The sequence below is a fragment of the Piliocolobus tephrosceles genome, chromosome 2 (assembly GCF_002776525.5).
Source record: "Piliocolobus tephrosceles isolate RC106 chromosome 2, ASM277652v3, whole genome shotgun sequence".
Lineage (NCBI taxonomy): Eukaryota > Metazoa > Chordata > Mammalia > Primates > Cercopithecidae > Piliocolobus > Piliocolobus tephrosceles.
This window is the reverse complement of record NC_045435.1, coordinates 115,489,701-115,508,189: the sequence shown is the minus strand read 5'-3', so window position 1 is coordinate 115,508,189 and position 18,489 is coordinate 115,489,701. Positions and strand designations below refer to the sequence as shown.

At 37.5% G+C, this 18,489-nt stretch overlaps 1 protein-coding gene across 3 annotated transcripts in view; it reads right to left on the bottom strand.

Moving 5' to 3' along the window:
- PLD1 (phospholipase D1) overlaps positions 1–18,489 on the bottom strand; it is a 224,071-nt gene that overhangs the window by 122,077 nt on the left and 83,505 nt on the right. For 2 of the 3 annotated variants that reach the window (XM_023213449.2, XM_023213447.1), the window contains 7 exons: positions 14,181–14,371; positions 13,822–13,949; positions 11,856–12,001; positions 11,237–11,342; positions 9,802–9,867; positions 2,050–2,108; positions 873–965 (listed from right to left, as the gene is read on the bottom strand). In XM_023213449.2, the coding sequence (XP_023069217.1) occupies positions 873–965; positions 2,050–2,108; positions 9,802–9,867; positions 11,237–11,342; positions 11,856–12,001; positions 13,822–13,949; positions 14,181–14,340 (758 nt within the window). In that variant the 5' untranslated portion in view covers positions 14,341–14,371. The remainder of the gene's footprint in view (positions 1–872; positions 966–2,049; positions 2,109–9,801; positions 9,868–11,236; positions 11,343–11,855; positions 12,002–13,821; positions 13,950–14,180; positions 14,372–18,489) is intronic. The other variant, XM_023213450.1, reaches the window with a different exon arrangement.

Sequence of the window (18,489 nt, the reverse complement as noted above, 5' to 3'; positions counted from 1 at the left end):
TTTTTCCTATAGAGTTCTTTCTGGTTCTTAATCCCTTATCACACAGGTAGTTTGTAGGTATTTTCTCCCATTTTGTGGTTTATCTCTTCACTTTGTTGATTGTTTCCTTTGCTGCACAGAAGGTTTTTAACTTGATGTGATTTATTCCTTTTATGGCTGGATAATATTCCACTGTATGGGAATACCACATTTTTGTTTATTCATTCATCAATTGATGAACATTTGAATTGTTTCCACTTGTAAGGCTATTATCCATAATACTGCTATTATAATACTGCTATGGAAAAGTTTTAGTGTAGACATATTTTTTTCAATTCTCCTAGGTGAATCCCTGGAATTGCTGGGACATGTGGTAACTATGTTTAACAGTTTAAAGAACTGCCAGACTGTTTTCCAAAGTGGCTGCATCATTTTTACATTTCCATTAGCAATATCTGAGGTTTCTCTACAGAAAATATTCCAGTTTCTCTACACCCTCACCACCCTTTGTTATTGTCTATCTCTTTGATTATAGCCATCCTAATGGTGTGAAATTGTATCTCACTGTGGATTTGATTTACACTTCCATAATGACTAGTAATGTTGAGCATCTTTTTGTATACTTACTGGCCATTTGTACATCTTCTTTGGCTGGCCAATTTGTGCCTTCTGTGTCCTTGGGTTTTCATGAATATAATTTGTACACTTAGCCTACAAGTTCAGCTTTGGGTAGAATATTTAAATGAATGCTGGAACTTGGATTTTAAAATATAACTAAAAGTTTCTTCTGTCATGGCTTTTAAAGGATTTATAATTTAAAACTGGTATGTAAAACTAACCCAAATACCCAGTGTATTAAAACAAACAAACACACAAAACTTACTAATTCCTACCTTTTTGACCATCTGTAGCAGGCTCTTCCCTGACCACAGCAATTCAAGCCTGGTATTCTGTGTCCTCCAGATCTTTTCATTATCATACCTTCTCTGAAAGAGACATAAAATTAACCCATCACCTTCAAATTTCCTGCTCCCACTTAGTTTATATAGCCTCCCAACATGGGACTAAATAAACCATCTCATTCTCACATGAATTTCCTCCCTACTCTCTCTTCCTCGCTCTCAACTAGCTCAGTATCCTAATTGTTAGGCTGGGTACTCTAGAGATGAACCCTAAAACATACTGGTGAGATATAGCCCCTTCAGCATTCGGGGCGGTGTGATTCTGTTGTGCACTACACAGGATCTTAAGCATTCTGTCTCCTGGCTCTAAATGTTGAGTGTTCCCTCCTCAACATTGTGACACTGTGACAAACTAAAAAATGACTCCATGCATTTCCACATGCCTGCACAGGGATACTTCACCTGCTGTTGAGACCATGGTGCATCTCACACACAGATTCCAGGACATCCCTGTGTCTCTTCACACACAGTTCTAGCAAACTAGTAAACTAGTTGAGCTAGTTGAGCCATGCCAAAGGAAGCAGAGCACAGCTACTAGTTTTGAAAAGAATATCTTAATTCTGAAAAATGTGACAAGAAAAAGCAATAACAAAGGCTAAACTTAAAAAAAAAACTTTTTGCTCTTAACTAGAACTTGAAAGTTAAGCTCTTTATGTTTTCAAGCTCTAATATTGTGAAGGAAAATCATAAACTTCCATCTGGTTATACAACATATATTTTACATAGTATTATTTTAAAGTAATCATCAAAATGAGTGTAAACATTTAACTTTATAAGGGATTATAAAAGGAGATCTTATCTATTTGATTTTTAATGTATTCTCCTACACATCATACTTGCTATAGGTATTGGACACTTCCACTGTTGGGTTAGAAAGAATCTGTGCTATAAGCACATGACAAAGACAGTGGAGCAGTTGCTACCATTGTTTATCACGGAAGATGCTCTGATTTGTACGAGTAATTCCATCAGTTGCTTTAACTCTACTGGGGAGAAGAGAAGCTAGCAGTAAAGCCAGGAGGACTCCATCACCATGGCATGCTGCTATATTAAGTGTTAATGCATATCAACTTTTCATACTTCTCTTTCAAGGTTTATTGCAACTTACATGCCCTTTGGTCCCAAATCATGGATGAAAGATAGCTGGCTTATATCAAGAAACTCTGTCTGAAAAGAGGCAAAAAAAATCTATCTTTAGCAAGCAAAACAACTCAAATTTATGCATTAAAAAACATGTATTAGGTATAGCTGTGTGTAAATACTGTTCGGTGTGTTCCACAGACTACAGAGATCAATAATAATGGCATTGCCCTAAAAGAGCGCAGATTAGAAGTATATAAATAATGAAGACACACCCTACTAGATCTTCTAAATCTCAAGAGAGTGATGTGTGCCCTAAGATATAGAGATAAAATGCTCAAGAAGCTTGGAGAGAGAGAGAGCCCATTCCCAATATTCTTTCATGTTTGTTTTTGTTGCGCAGGGTGGACATTGTGTGGCACAGTGTACACTCAAACAATAAAAGAATGTGAGAAGCGAGTGATACTGGTGCAGGACCTGGAAGATGGACTGGATTTGGGCACACAGAAATGGGAGATGAATGGTGGGCTAGAACAGAAGGTCCAAAAAGGTTATAGGATGTACAGTTGAGTTACAGTGAATAAGATGAAGGAAAAAATGAAAAATTAAACAGGCTGAAAAGAGAGTGGGGAGGGCTTTGAACATCAGGCATAACAAAAAGAATTATTTTTAATCAGTTGAAGAGGAAGAGAATTTTAGGCCCACCTTCACTGTATTAGAAGGTTAAAAACTGTAAATATTATAACAACAACTGTGGCTGTGCTTACTGAGTGCTATGGGTTGGTGTTATGCTAACCATTTTTCATGCATTATCTCAAACCCCTTTGAAGCAGGTGCTGTATTTCCCATTGTACAGAAGAGGAAACTGAGGTTTAGAGTAGGCATAAGGAAATATTTTCTGCAAAGAGACAGACAGTAAATATTTTGGGCTTTATGGGCATACATTTCATTTTGCAGCTACTCTGCTGTTGTAGCACGGAAATAGCCATAGACACATACATAAATGAATAACTGTGGTTGTGTTCCAATAAAACCTTATTTATGGATATAAAACATGAAGACAATCTAATTTTTATGTGTCACAAAATATTATTATTCATTTGGTTTTTTCAACCACTTAAAAATATAAAAACTATTCTTAGTTTACAGAACATACAAAAACAGGCAATGGGCAATGGGCAGGATTTGGTCCACGGACCCTAGTTTGCAGGCCTCTGTTTTAGAGAAGTCAAGTAAGTTGTCCAAGATCACACAGTTAAGAAGGGATTAACTCAGTGTGATTAACTCATTATGAAGTCAGACCAAAGTCCGCGCCCTCAAAACTAAGCTGCAAAAGCCAAAAGTCATTCAACATTTATTTAACTCAAATTGCATTCCTTGCATATTCTAGGTAGGTGAGAGCCAGATGTAAATGTGGAGGCATAGAGGGGAAGACAAAACAACATTAAGCAATGGTTAGCATATGCAGATTTGCAGATTTTTTTAAAAAGTGACCAAGAATAAGTTCGGTTCCTTAGACCATGTCAGTAACAGCCTTGATAGACACCAGAGACTAAAAGGATACTCTCCCAGCATTAGGAAGCAGATGGGAGACCAAATATGGAAAACATCAGTGAAGTTCTGTGGGATGAACTATCCTAGATGCATGTGAAAGTATTACAGAGTTATTGAGTAGTGGAGGGCAACCACCTCCTAGCTGACGCGACATCATCACAGAGGCAGGGGCATTTGATCTAGGTTTGTAAATGGGATTAACAAAACAAAAGTTTTCCATGACAGTTTTATATGTGATTGGACATATCTAACACTATTCTTGTAAAAAAAAAAAAAAATTACAAATATCTCAAGGCTGTCTATCCTTGTAAGTTTCTTTTTTTTTTTTTTTTTTTTTTTTTTTTGAGATGGAGTCTTGCTCTGTCGCCCAGGCTGGAGTGCAGTGGTCAGATCTCAGCTCACTGCAAGCTCTGCCTCCCGGGTTCATGTCATTCTCCTGCCCCAGCCTCCCGAGTAGCTGGGACTACAGGCGCCCGCCCCCTCGCCCGGCTAGTTTTTTGTATTTTTTAGTAGAGACGGGGTTTCACCATGTTAGCCAGGATGGTCTCGATTTCCTGACCTTGTGATCCACCCGTCTCGGCCTCCCGAAGTGCTGGGATTACAGGCTTGAGCCACCGCGCCCGGCCGTAAGGTTCATTTAAATGCTTGCATTTTTCTCTTTTCTTGGGGTTATTTGCAGAAAATAGTCTTTAAAATTCAAAAGGACTTATCTTTTTAAAATCCTAAGTCAAAGGTATCTTCATACAGCATTTTTTAAATTGAGAATTTCAAAAGTCAAGGTCTCACCCAGGCATACTGGCTCACGCCTATAATCCCGGCATTTTGGAAGGCCAAGGTGGGTGGATCACTTGAGGTCAAGAGTTCAAGACCAGCCTGGCCAACATGGCAAAACCCCATCTCTACTAAAAGTACAAAAATTAGCTGAGTGTGGTGGTGGCATGCCTGTAATTCCTGCTACTCAGGAGGCAGAGGCTGACGCAGGAGAATCACTTGAAACGGGGAGGTGAGTTTGCAGTGAGCGGAGATCATGCCCCTGCACTCCAGCCTGGGCAACACAGCGGGACTGTCTCAAAAAACAACAAAAATCAAAAACACCTCAAGGTCTTTACATTTCATTTCTTATATAAAACAGTGATTCACTCAGTATCATGCATTTTTATCTGATTTGTGAAAACGCTTCTTAATTGGAAAATGTAGTAACCTATGGGTTATTGGAAATGACTCACAGATTGCCAGCCATAAAATCTAAAATATTTTAAAATCCTAAGCCATAACTTTCATCTCTAGCGAGCAGACAAATAATGTCAGTCCTACTTTACATTTGAAGACTATACTCTACTACAGAGGCATAACTAACTTCTGCAAAGTCCCTTCAGTCCCAACCGAAGGGAAGAACAGGAAATGAAAACAAAAATCAAGGAAGCCAATAATCTAAATAAGAAAAAAATTTTCTTATTTACATAGCTGTTATCATCAAATAGTTGACAACAGAAATATTCTCCGAAATCATTCATAAATGGTAACTTTTGGAGTATCATAACAAAACTGCTAAGTGTAAAGAGTCTCAGACAAGTAGATAAGCACACATTAATAACGTAGAAAATTGAAAGTTACACATTAATATGAAATTTAATTTATCCTAATGGCTTAGTAAAGTTTGACTGGAGAGAGATTTCAAGAAGGAACCAGGCCTATTATATAGAAAAGAACATATCCAGCAATAAAAGATTTTCTAATAGAGTTATCAAATTGAAAGTAAGTGTGTCAGGGTCAACTGAGAGGCAAACCTAACTAATAAAAATTAAAATTTAACAAAGATGATGTTGTCCAAACTTCTTAGTACGTCTTCAGTGATAAGAATTCTATTCTCCATTTGGGCAAGTGATTCTCAGGAATAAGAATTTAAAGATCAATTTAGCCTAACAGTATTTCACGGGGCTTATTCTATTGATCTTTTGAGTAATGTATAATCAATACCTTTTTGTCTTTGTTTTTTGGCAAAGGAATTTGTAAAATATGAATACAACTGAAATAATGTTGCAATGCAATAATGTTCTTGGCACTAGGTGGAAAGTGGTCTCAAGTAAAAAATTCCAACGTGATCTACCAATTGGATACTAAAAACGTTAGAGAAACAGAGAAGCAAAAATATTTCTATGTCAAGAGACAAACAACAAACCCGAGGGGTAACAAAAAAATCCTGAAAATCACTTGGCAATCACGTACACACTGCCCCTTCCACCCATCCTTGTACTGTAAGAGAACGGTGACTTTCAGAGGCTCCTTTTATTTCCCAGGTAGCAAAAACTCAAGTAAATGGCCAGGTGGGAAATTATCAGATATAAGGAAGGTAAGAGCCTCGAGCGGGGCAATGTCCTTGTAGACTCAGGTACTCCAGGAAAGGCAGGGAACAAAGAGGACATCTAATCTATGAAGGAAACTGGGAGGCTGGACAAAGGCCTAAAGTCCTTCTGAACGCTAAGACTCAATCATCAGAAAGAAAACATTTCCCTTAATTTGAAGATGCAGCTGTTCAAATTAGTACAGCTTTTCCCTGTTGGAATGAAAACACTGCGTGCATGTTTATTCTTTACCTACTCTTCCCCTCAAGTTAAAGTTCATTCTACAAAACAAGGGAGACATGAACACAGTATTACTGATCTGTGGGATGTTTTATCCAAGATTTCAAGCTAATCATCTTCTTGGGGATAAGGAATCTGAGTCACATGAGTTAAATGATTCACTTCAAGGTAGAGATATGATCCTATCAGCTTAGGGCCCTTCTCTTGGAAATTGTAGAATTTGTTCCATTTCTAGATTTTAATCTCAAGTATGAAAAAGGTACATTTACTGCTCCTTATTCCTCTTATTTTAATTCCCTGGAAAATAAACATTTTCCAGTTACTAATTAAAATGCCTAGCTAGTGAGTTCTCTACTACAGCCAGCACTAATACAATTTCAGAATACAAAAGGAATTCCTGTTTGAGATTTTTTTGTATGTTATTACACAACTCAGATATTGCTATTTTTTACATATTTATGCTTAGAGTAAAGGGGAAATACATTTGTCCTCATTTTACAAATGAGCAAAGAAAACTGAACAAATCACCCATAGTCTCTGAGGGGACTATCTGATGATGACGACACTAAAACACTAGGATGCTCTGTTTTGCAGAAGCGTAAGAAGGAAACAAAAGAATTAAAATCAGAGCAAGTCTTCATAATCGTGGGAGAAAAGTCTGAGCACAAACCCAACCAATGACATAAAGTAAGAGGAAAGAACTGTCCATGTCTAATTTCAGAGGCCATTTAAGAAAAATAAGGTCAGTGCTTAGAACCCTAAACCAAATTCCTTTGGCAAAAATCCTATTATACAAACACCTTTATAATAAATTTATCTCCACTTTTTTTTTTTTTTTTTAAGGCAGAGTCTTGCCCTGTAGCCCAGGCTGGACTGCAGTGGCACAATCGTGGCTCACTGCAACCTCTGCCTCCCAGGTTCAAGCGATTCTTCTATCTCAGTCTCCCAAGTAGCTGGGATTACAGGCGCCCACCACCACGCCTGGCTAATTTTTGTATTTTTAGTAGAGACGAGGTTTCACCATGTTGTCCAGGGTGGTCTCGAACTTCTGACCTCAGGTGATCTACATGCCTCAGCCTCCCAAAATGCTGGAATTGTAGGCATGAGCCACCATGCCCAGCCCTATCTCCACTTTTTAAAGTGGTCTAACTTTACCAAGACATTTCTAAGCTGACCATAGCATTTTAGTTTAGTTCTCAAACTCCTGATGATAAGAATCACTTGAGCTATTTGTTAAACACACTTGTTCCAAATACAGATCTGGATGGCCCTATAGAGATTAAGAACATATCCTGTTCAGTCCCTTGACCTCTGATCCATGATTCTATCTGCTTAAGGACCTGAATTAACTTAAAATAGGTTTGTTTTATACTTATAAAAGTGTAAAATAAATAAAATAAAAAATAAAAGTTATTATATACATGTTAAAATAACTTTCAATATGCTTTTTACAGACAGTAAAGCATTTTTAACAAATACTTTTTTAATATTTCTCACAATTATTGAAGAAAACCATTAGATTCCATTTTCACAGATATGAGGCAGAGGCCTACAGATCTAGTCTTCAGGCCAGACTACATTTAAAGAAAAAGAATGTTAGAGAATTAATGTATATTAAATTGTATCCTGTGCTTGAATCATATTGAACAATTCAGCTGTTGGAGAGAATAATCTCAGTAATTATCAAAAACGAGAGGGAGCCTGGATGCGGTGGCTACACCTGTAATCCCAGCACTTTGGGAGACCGAGGTGGGCGGATCACAAGGTCAAGGGATCGAGACCATCCTGGCCAACATGGTGAAACCTTGTCTCTACTAAAAATACAAAAATTAGCTGGGCATGGTGGCGGGCGCCTGTAGTCCCAGCTACTTGGGAGGTTGAGGAAGGGGAATTGCTTGAACCCGGGAGGCGGAGGTTGCAGTGAGCCGAGGTCATGCCACTGCACTCCAGCCTGGGCGACAGAGCGAGACTCCGTCTCAAAAAAAATAAAAAATGAAAAAAGAAAAAGAAAATAAGAGGGAGAATCTCCTCAGCCAGTTGCTAATGAGGCTTTCCCTTCCAAAGGAAACGTTTATAGGTCACTCTGGAATTTCTAAATACAACATGGCTTAACTTTGAAAATATTTTTATGACCGGAAAAGTAATTAAAATGAACATTTTTTAAAAGTAAACATTCTTTAGTCAATAGTAGAATCCCAAATGTAGAAAAGTACATAAAAAGAGAAGAATGAACTCACCAAGAACTGTTAAAGCCAAAAGAAATAGTAAAAGTAAAGTCACAGGCAGGCAGAAAAGTAAAAGAAATGGAAAATTATTGCATATAGGTACTAATACACATTTAAATAATTGTCTGTTGTCTGATTTCAGACAACACAACAGGAGGTATCATTTTTATTAACAATAGTAGTAGTATCCTTATTCATTATGTTATTTCAACAATACAAGTTACTGAGTCCCAGAAAAAAAGAAACCCCTGCCTCCCATTATCTTTCTCTTGAGATTCTCTGGTGCAATCTGAATTCCTGTTTTCCTCAGAAAACCCTTCTCCAGGTTTACCAAGACATAGAAGCTCCGTCAAGTCCACTGAATGCCCCAGTGCAAGCTGCTGCAGGAGGCAGGTAGTGACCTAGACTCAGGTCAGCTATGTGCAATGGGGACCAGCTGGATGTATATTTGGACCAGACTCCAAACTGTGTGTTGCAAGGCAGCAGGAAGGCAGCTCCTGTTATGAGAAACTCACAGAGCCAATTGCTCTTGCATCCTCTCCAAAATACACTAAGGTCTTTCCTCTTTCTGTTTATGTGTTTATGTGATGCCATTCTCTAAACTAGTGGCCAAATCACAATTGCACCAACTCTTGAGTTCTGCACACATATAATATAGATGCACACAGCCTCATAACAATACAATTCATACAAATGCATCCATACATCCAATAAACCAGTGCATTCTCAGTTATCCAGACCTCTGGATAACTGAAGGCTAAACCTTTAAAAACACCCCACCTTTAACAGCTCAGAGCTAATTGTTTGCTGACACTAGAAAACCTACTCCCTCCCTGCTTGCCAGCTGCGTAACCCAAGCTTAATTTCTGTGGCTGCATCTAAGCCCCATCACCTCTTCTCTCTTTACTTGGATTCCTCAAGGCTTTTTTCTTTCCTAGCTTTTCCCATGCTTCTCACTTTCAAATGAAAAGACAGGCCTTTAACAGGCATGACAAGCCAATCAGATGGCAACCGCCCTACCCACCACAAAATCTTTAGGCATTCAACTCCCCTCAACTGTTTTCATCACTTACTACTCAACAGTTACTCTTTGTAGCTAAAAATGTTTTTTGGCATTTTCCTGGAAACCTGAGAAGAGAAGAAGGCTGATTTCTAGATAATCTAGCCTATAGCAGCATTTCAAGTTCATTTAAATCTATTTTTATAGACATCTTAAGTTCATTCAACTTTTTTAAACAGCATCACACCATTGTAAACTGGATCCTTGCTGTCAAATCAACTTTGTATTCACTTAATTTAATTCAAGGACGAACGTAGATGTGGATACAATCACTTGTGTTAATAAAATGATCCAAAATTTAGGTGACAATTTACTATAGTGAAAATTACTCCAAACTCAAATCACTGACTAGTACTTACCGTGGCATGATAGTTTCTATACATGGGCATTTTTAGTATCTTTGTCAAGTAATCTTCCAGTTGTTTCTGTAATGCAAATAACTTAGGTAAGTGTTAACATGGTCATATTTATTTTTAAAAATTAAACAGTAGTGACAATGATGAGATCATCATTTTCATCTTAACTTGTATAAGTTATTCAATTATTTATTAATATAATCATGGAGCAAGGAATCCTGAATAGCATTAGTCTGTCATTTCCATAATTCTCTTGAACTGTTATTTAAATATCTTCTTACTTTTTAACTTTCCATATGCTTAGGTCTTCTACAAACTGCTGACAAGCCCTGAGCTATATATTCTTTTAATCCTCCGTAACTATTATAGCAGGACTTGCTGTAAGTTGTTTTAAAGAATTTGTTGATATTACCAATAACTTTCATTTTTTTTTCAATTCTAACGCTGAACTTACTGAAAGATACATTACAATGTTTAAACAGCTTTCCAGGAAAAAAAAGTGAAGAGAGGTTAAAAGACTTTCTAGTAGAATGTACTGATTTGAAATATGCTAAACTGTGTGTGGAGGCAGATGGGGAGTAGAGGGATTTAGGCTTAGGGCACTGGAGCAACAGATGTCAATCATGTTGACCAGGATATAAAATTCAGCATGGTTTTGCTTAATCACGAAGTTTCATTTTCAGTTGAATTCATACATGTGCACACAGTAAACCAAAACTATATAATTTTATATGTCCAGGTATCTGGGAACAATATTTGGTCCAGATACCTACAGAGATTTTAAACAAGATGACAACTACAAAGGAGAAATCAAACATTCCCTCTGGAACATAAATGTTTCAGATTACCAAACAGAACTGATAGAAATTAACAAACACTTGTTCACTTTCTAGTAAAAAAAAAATGAATCGTCCACACTCTGCAGCACCCATCTTGGAAGCAGGCACAAGTGCCCCTCCCCTGGAGCTTTCTGTCCCCGTGCGGTGCCTGTCTGTTCTCCATCATACTCTTCTCAGGCCCTAACTGCTCCATCTAGAGTTTAGGAATGAGATTTTACACATATTTAAGATGGGCTATTACAAACACAGAAGCTTATGTATGGAAATATATTATTTTAAAAGAGTAGATCTCAAAATCCACAACAATAAGTTCAATCTTTGACTCACAATAAGCTCAAAAAGGTTCTAGTCGGGAGAACAGCTTCTTCATAATCTTAAGTCCTAACCAAGAATGATCTTCCCCTTCTGAGAAAATGCATTGTATGGCTTGGGGAAAGAAGGGACTGCCTAACTGGTTCCAGAAAAGCTAAACCAGCCTGGGGGATCGATGAGTGGATGAGAGGAGTTGTAGCCAGGCCTACTTCACCCCTCAGTAGATGCTGTGTTTCTACAGCACTGCAAAATTAGGTTCAAAACAACAGAATAGTGAAGCAACTTACTCTTCTACCAAGGAATTGTTCTTCTCTTATCATGTTTTCAGATGAACGGGGCAAACTGGGCATCTCTCGAGGCTCCTCTCTGACGTTTTGCCTCCTAAATGTGTGTCTAAAACACAAACACACAGAATGCAAACACTTACTAGATTATTCTGTGACTATGACTTTAGTGTATCTTTCATGAGACGGCATATTTTTAAAAGACTATTTAATTGAAAATATCTACCAACAATAGACTAGTTAGCCAATACTGTGAATTAAATACACTTTTTATTTATTTATTTTAGAGACTGGGTGTGCCTGTGGCCCAGGATGGAGTGCAGTGGTACAATCATGCTCACTGCAGTTTTAAACTCTTGGGCTCAAGCAATCCCCCTGTTGCAGCTGAGTAGGTAGAACTACTAGCTACCACCACCTGCCCGCATCCAGCTACATTTTAAATTTTTTTTGTAGAGAGGAGGTCTTGCTACGTTACCCAGGTTAGTCTCAAACTCATGGCCTCAAGTGATCCTCCTGCCTCAGCCTCCCAAGTGGTGAGATTACGGTGTGAGCCACCACACCCAGCCAAAATACACTTTCCATTCAACCTGTATACTGGCATAATTAATTCCAAAATGCTTACCTTCTGGTGGGAATGGGGATTCGGATAAAGGCTTTGTACTTGAGCAGCTCTCTGTGAAATTCTTGAAAGTGCTTGAATTTCCTCTTAACTTGCCATTTAAATTCCCCATGTGTTAATTCAATAGTATAAAGATTAATACTTGGTACCTACAGTGATACATAAAAATGTTTGATATTTTAGATAACAACAAAAATTCCAAAAGCTTTCAGTGAACAATATTTAACTAGTAACAGGGAAGTATACTTAAGTCCAGCCTACTTATTTTGTGTAAGTACTTAAGTAAATTTTTTTTCAAAAGCAGCCAGTTACAGAAATAATATTCTCTAAATGTTCACTTGATGAATTACATAAGACAAACTTTCAATCACACATGAGATGATTCCTACAAATGCTATTCCTCCAACATATGTGTGTGTGTGTGTGCATCCACGCACACACACACCTGAAACAAGGAACTAGGTGGAGGAGACAATGAGAGAAGGCCCTAATTAGTCTTCAGGGGTCCAGTCCACAAACATAAGCAGTGAACCAGGCAATTGGCAGGGGTGAGAGGTATTGTATACTAAGAGCACCATCTTGGCTGTTTTTGTTCTTCAGAAATGGCATGACATGCCTTCTCTCCTTCTCCTGTGAAACACATTCCAAGGTCCAGCCTTGTCTATACCACCCACCCACCCTGAGGAGATATGTATTATCATTACTAAATCTTCATAACAAGCCTATAAGGTAAGCACTGTTATACCCCTTATTCAGAAGAGGAAACAGAAACAGAGATGTTAAGTCACTCGTTCAAGATCACAAGGCAAAGATGAATTAAATCATGCAGTTTGGCTCTAGAGTCTGTCATTTACCCCCACATGTTAACTATCTTTCAATCTAAATGCTGGCAGGTGAAAAAAGAAAACAAAGCTCATCTTAGAGACATTTCTGAGTGAGTTCTGCTCTGTGGTGTATCAGGGAGACATGGACCCAAGTTACAGGAAAAGCCTAAACCAGAGGCTGACACCCAAGTGAGTGCAGGCTGGGAGTCAGTACATGTGCAGGTAGGCTGGGACACAGCACGAGGCAAAACCACCCAGAAAGCGATGCAGCGCATGCCACCTCCAAAAGACAAGGAGGAAGGGAAGGCGAAGCTGTGCCCTGACAGCTGGTTATTAATCTGTGCTTCCCCTGAGGCAGGAGGCAATGGTGGCCTTACTCTGCCATGGCTAGAGCTTAGCTTGAAGGGACAAAAGTCACCACCCTGTAGCCATTTTCCTCCCTGGAGACTTAACAACTGCAAAATCCAGACAGGAACAGAGAAAAGGAGCTACCCTAACAGTTTCTTCTAGTCCAATCCATTTCAAAGGGCCTACCTTTGATTGCTGAAGACATTTTACTCCAAAGCCTTTTCAGTGTTCAATGAAAAAGCACGTGAATGAGGACTAAAGGATGGTTTTCTAGGAACCAATCAGAGAGGCAGAGTATGCCTGCAGAATTCTCTCAACAATATTTTGGGGTAATGGCACTGGCCAATCCAGTATCCTGGCTTTTTTTCTTAAGAGCCAAGGAGCACCAACATTTTCATTCTAAATAAACATTAGGGAAGCTAAAATTCTTGTTGACTTATACTTGCCATGCAAGGTGGAATAAATATGCATCAAGAGTCCAAATGAAACAGAAAACTGGCGAGAGAAGAAGAGTAAGAGAGGCACTTTGCAATTTATTACATTGTTAATTTGCCTTACATGCCTTTTTAAAAGAAAGAGCTTTGGCTCGAATGAAGAAAGAGGAATATAAGAATGAAGATTAAGTGGGAAGGAGGCAAAACCTTGACAGGTGACAATGACTTGGAAATAATAGATAAATAAAAACAAACAAACACCCACAAACATGGTCATATCTAGGAGGGAGGAAAATGAAAGGCTATGTACTAATTCACAGATATTGACAAAAGAAAAAATGGTGAGTCCATAAACGCTCTGACCCTTGTTGTAGATGTGAAGCGTTCCACTTCCAAAACTTGTGCTTTTATTGGACAGCCAGAGAGATACGTCTGTATATTAGGCTCCTTAAATCCTTGAGTGTTATAAACAGCAGAGAAAGGGATATACACTAAAAAATAAGTAAATAAAGTTAATGCAATATATGATTAGCATAACTTGTCTTTTACAGGCATTCTTTTAAGAATCATTTGTTAAAACAAGAAAGCCTCTTACAAAATGATCTGAGCCCAGTGTTAACATCTGCAAGGAAAATCAATCATTTGCTGTTACTTCAAATTTGTGCTCTTCCAAGCAACCCTGACAAACTCTTTTCTTCCCCGCTCAGATCATCCGTCTTTACCTTCCTGTATCTTGGGATCGCTGGGAGACACGTCGTATTCTACCTCCTGTCCCTCAAAGTGGAGTTCCCGCGTGTCCAGATTTTCTATGATATTACTCATGTCAGCAGCAATTTTCTGCAGTGCAGAGGTATTTACCCGTGACTCGGTTTTCAGTGACATGTTAACTTAGGACAGAGTAAAAGCAAAGGGGCTAGGAAAGAAGAAAAGGATTACAAAGACTTAGCATTTTGATAACACAAAATGCTATTCCACAATTTGAATCCAGACTTAGATACAGCATATGGAAACAATTCAGCCTGCTCTGTGTGAGACTCAGTTATCCAAAACAACCTTTTAGTTGTTGTTCCTGTTTAACATTTAAAGGATTCTTAACTTGTAAATTAAAACGGAGTACTCAATTGTAAAAAAGAAAAAAAAAAAAGAAACATCACATTGAATGCCAACATTTCTTTCATCTGACTTTATTAACTTGGATAAGTAATTCAAGGGAGATTGGTTTGGGAAAGCTTATTCAGAGAAAGAAATAGATTATTTGCTGTAATAAATACAGCTGAAGAAAGAATATAATGTAAAATAAGCAACTCTAAATATCTCCTAAAGAAAATTTAGAGTATTTCACATATTGAAATATACAGATTTAGAAATATTTTTATGATAGCATAATATTTCTACATTTTCTCTGTAGGTGATATCACAAGCAAAGTGTATATTACCTTTCGAGATATGAGAATTTGGCCACGACTTTACATGAGGTATAATGACGTATGTGTCTTGAAAGGAAATTGATTAACGTACCTATTCCGAAAGACATCTGAGGTGCTAGAATTATACTTCCCTCCTTTTTTTATTTCTTTAAAGAAAACTAGTTCTATTTCATTCCCATATTTAATAACACAAGTAGTTGCACATCAGTACCCAGGGCAGAAGAGTTCACATGGATATTATTTTTCATGTAAAATATTGAGATTCAAGCTTTGCACACTGTCATCAGAGTTGGATGAAATGTCTGTTTTGCCTGATATAGAAATAATCTCTCTGTTAAAACCAGGCCCTAAAACGGAAGGACGCTCATACCAGTAACTCTTCAGCACATGTTCATTTATAACTGCAAATCACAATGGGCATCCACCACATTTGAGATGAGATGAATGAAAATGTGAAGGCGAATAAGGCAGGCCCCTGTGATTAAGGAACACCTGATATGGGTGAGGGAAATGAGGCATATAACCCAAAGTTCACCCCTGGCCTCCTCCAAGGTCTTGGGCTTCTTGAGAATGAAATTTGCCCAGGGAAGACACTTATCTGGGTCTCTCTTGCAAGTGCTACCTAAAAGCTAAGTGGCTATATGGGAATGCTAAGAAAGTCTCAGGAAAACTTATACAGCCCTTATTATAACTCAATGAGTCTCTAAAACCTATACTGTTATGTCTGGGAGAAAGAGACTGTATTTGGAAATTCAAAAATAGGAGTGAAGGAGGGAGGTTCTGGTTTGGCCAGATATATAAAATTAATATATCTAAGTTCCCTGGAACTATGTAATCAATCATGTTTCTTTCTGTATGTTGGCTGTAAGAAAGCTTGGAGCCAAATTTGTGGCCTACTATAGCAGAGTATAGGACTATCTCTTCCCTTCAATGTTCCCTCCCACTTCTAATTTATATTATAATAGTTAATAGTTACTAATTGTTTAGAATGCACCTCGCTGGTTATAATTGTTTACATACATTGTCTCATTTGTCATTAATAATAAATCTGTGAGGGTTTGTTATTTCTATTTTGAGCATGACAGGAGTTTGTCATCCCCTCTTTATAGATAAGGAAACTGAGGCAAAGAAAGACTAAGTAACTTGACCAATATTTTAAACAATCTGTCCAAGGTCACACAGCTGGTAAGTGGTGAAGAAGGGACTGGAATTCGGGTTTCTCTAACCCAAAAGCCAATATTCTCAATCACAATCTTTACCTTGCTATCTATTCTTTGTAGACATGTAAGCCCTTGGAATAGATGGAACAGTTAATATAAATAAGTACCCTGGGGCAAGTCCATTTAAGAGCAAACCCTAATAGGAAGAATTGGAAATAAATTCCTGCAACTCGGTTACCACAAGACGAAGCCATTTACATTCCTAGGGTCTTTGTTTCCTCTCTATAAATTGAAGAGGTTGAGCCATTTCATCTCTAGAGTTCTTTTAACACGAAAACCCTAACTGTAGATAAAAGATGCCATAAAAGTGTTCAGCCTCCCTTATAATTTAATTACTTTAACCCTTTCCCTATCCCAAGAAATTAATCAGAGTAGTTTTGCATTTGAGTAAGAGAAGCAGGTAGCAGAATGTTTTCTAACCTAGATAATTTAATTAAGATCTATTCAGCCTCCATTGAGGAGCGTTGCCTTTGGTCAAAATCAAAATATGTATGTCCTTTCCTCTTCATTCAACAAACACTTAACAATGTGTCAGATTTTATTCTATTCAAAATACAAGATAATGAAAAATTTAGAGGAAAAGAGACAAGGAAAAACAGATAAGAAATTACACCATATCATTGTGGCTTGTTAATTTTTAAAGACTTCAGATATTTTGTATTGATTAAACAGACTTATTAACTTTGTCAACTTTCTTAACATAGTGAAGACAAAGGTTACTCCAAATAACCTTCCTTTTGAACTACGTGCTGATCCTAAAAATACCTGTGAATTTTAAGAAATACAAAGACTACAGTAATCTATACAGTGTTACAGAGCCAACGCATCAAGCTAAAATAAATATCCAACTTCAGATAGAGAAAAAAGAAGCATATTCACTTATGAAAAACTTGAAGAGTGAGACATGAAACAAAGAAAACATCTTATCATTTATCAAGTGTTTACTACATGCTAAGCACAGTTGTAGTATGGTTATGTTATTTAATACTCACAATGACCCCACATGGTAGATACGATTATTCTGAGAGATTTAGTTAAGCAATCATCCAAGGTCACTCAACTTGTGTCAGTGTTGAGTTTATAAAGCAGATTTTGTCTGGCTCTAAAATCTTATGGAGTTGGTTACAGAGGCCCATAATTATTACTTTTATTTTATGGGCTTGAATGTCTATAAATTTAAATTAATCTTTTATATGAAGTTTAAGTCCTGTGACAAGAGATGTCCTCTACTTTAGTCACCATACCTTGGAAGGTATCATACTAATCCCACCGTCACTTCAATTATGAAAACAACATGTCTCAACAGCTTCCCGAGTTCCTTCTTAGCCTTTTACTTTTATGGTTTATAATATTTTATAAGACCATGTGGAAATGGACCCAAAGCATTTGCAGATTTGTTCATGCTTTTGTCAAGACTTTACTATTTAATAATAGACAATGAATCATTTGTCCATCTTTACCTTTACTTGTGTCCATGGGCATTGTGTGCTGACTTTTCATCCAACCATTGTATTGCTGGTTTCATTCTTGAATATCAAGCTGTAAAACCATCTATGCTCCTATGTTGTCAAATCTTCATTTATCAGTCAATGTTTTCTTTCATCTAAAATAATCTATAATAGGGGGTGAGCAGCTGCCACAGGCACAGCCTATATTAGTCAGCAATGGGATAAGGGCTTCAGTGTTTACACTTGAGATAATGTAATTGATTTTGTTACCTCCTTGTAAAATTATACTGCAAGATCATTATCTCTTTCAGTACCAAGAAGAGATGGTGCCCATGGAGAGATAAGAGCAGCTGTGTTTTATTTCTGTTTGCATTTGTATCTGGAAAGTAAATAAGGGTTTTTTTTTTTTTTTTTCTCATTTTGAATTATAGAACTGAAAATCTTTGCAGGGAAGATTTAATGACCTCCAGTTATTCAGTGATGAAATCAGAGAATTTTCTATTCTCAACTTTCAACAAGATTGGGAAGTAGAACATCAAAGAGAAGCAGACACTTTCCTTTTCAGATAACAAATAGATAAACACTGCCTTAGCCAAAATACAATAATAGCAACTATAATTATTGATATTAACATAAATATGAACATTAGCCAATATTTGCTAAATTTGTACTACATGCCAGGTACTGTACAAAGAGATTAATATCATGATCTCATTTAATCTTCACAATAACTTTAGGAGCTGGGTTCCATTGTTACCAGCATTTTTAATGAGTAGCTTAGAGAAGGTAGGAAACTTGGCAGGGCCACACGGCTGGGAAGTGATGAAGCTGGTGATCAACTTTGATTGATCTGACTTCAAAGCCCAGCTACTTACCAATCCAGAGGTGGGACTGTGGGTGGAAGGAAACATGAGCACTGGGAGGCTTTTACACTTT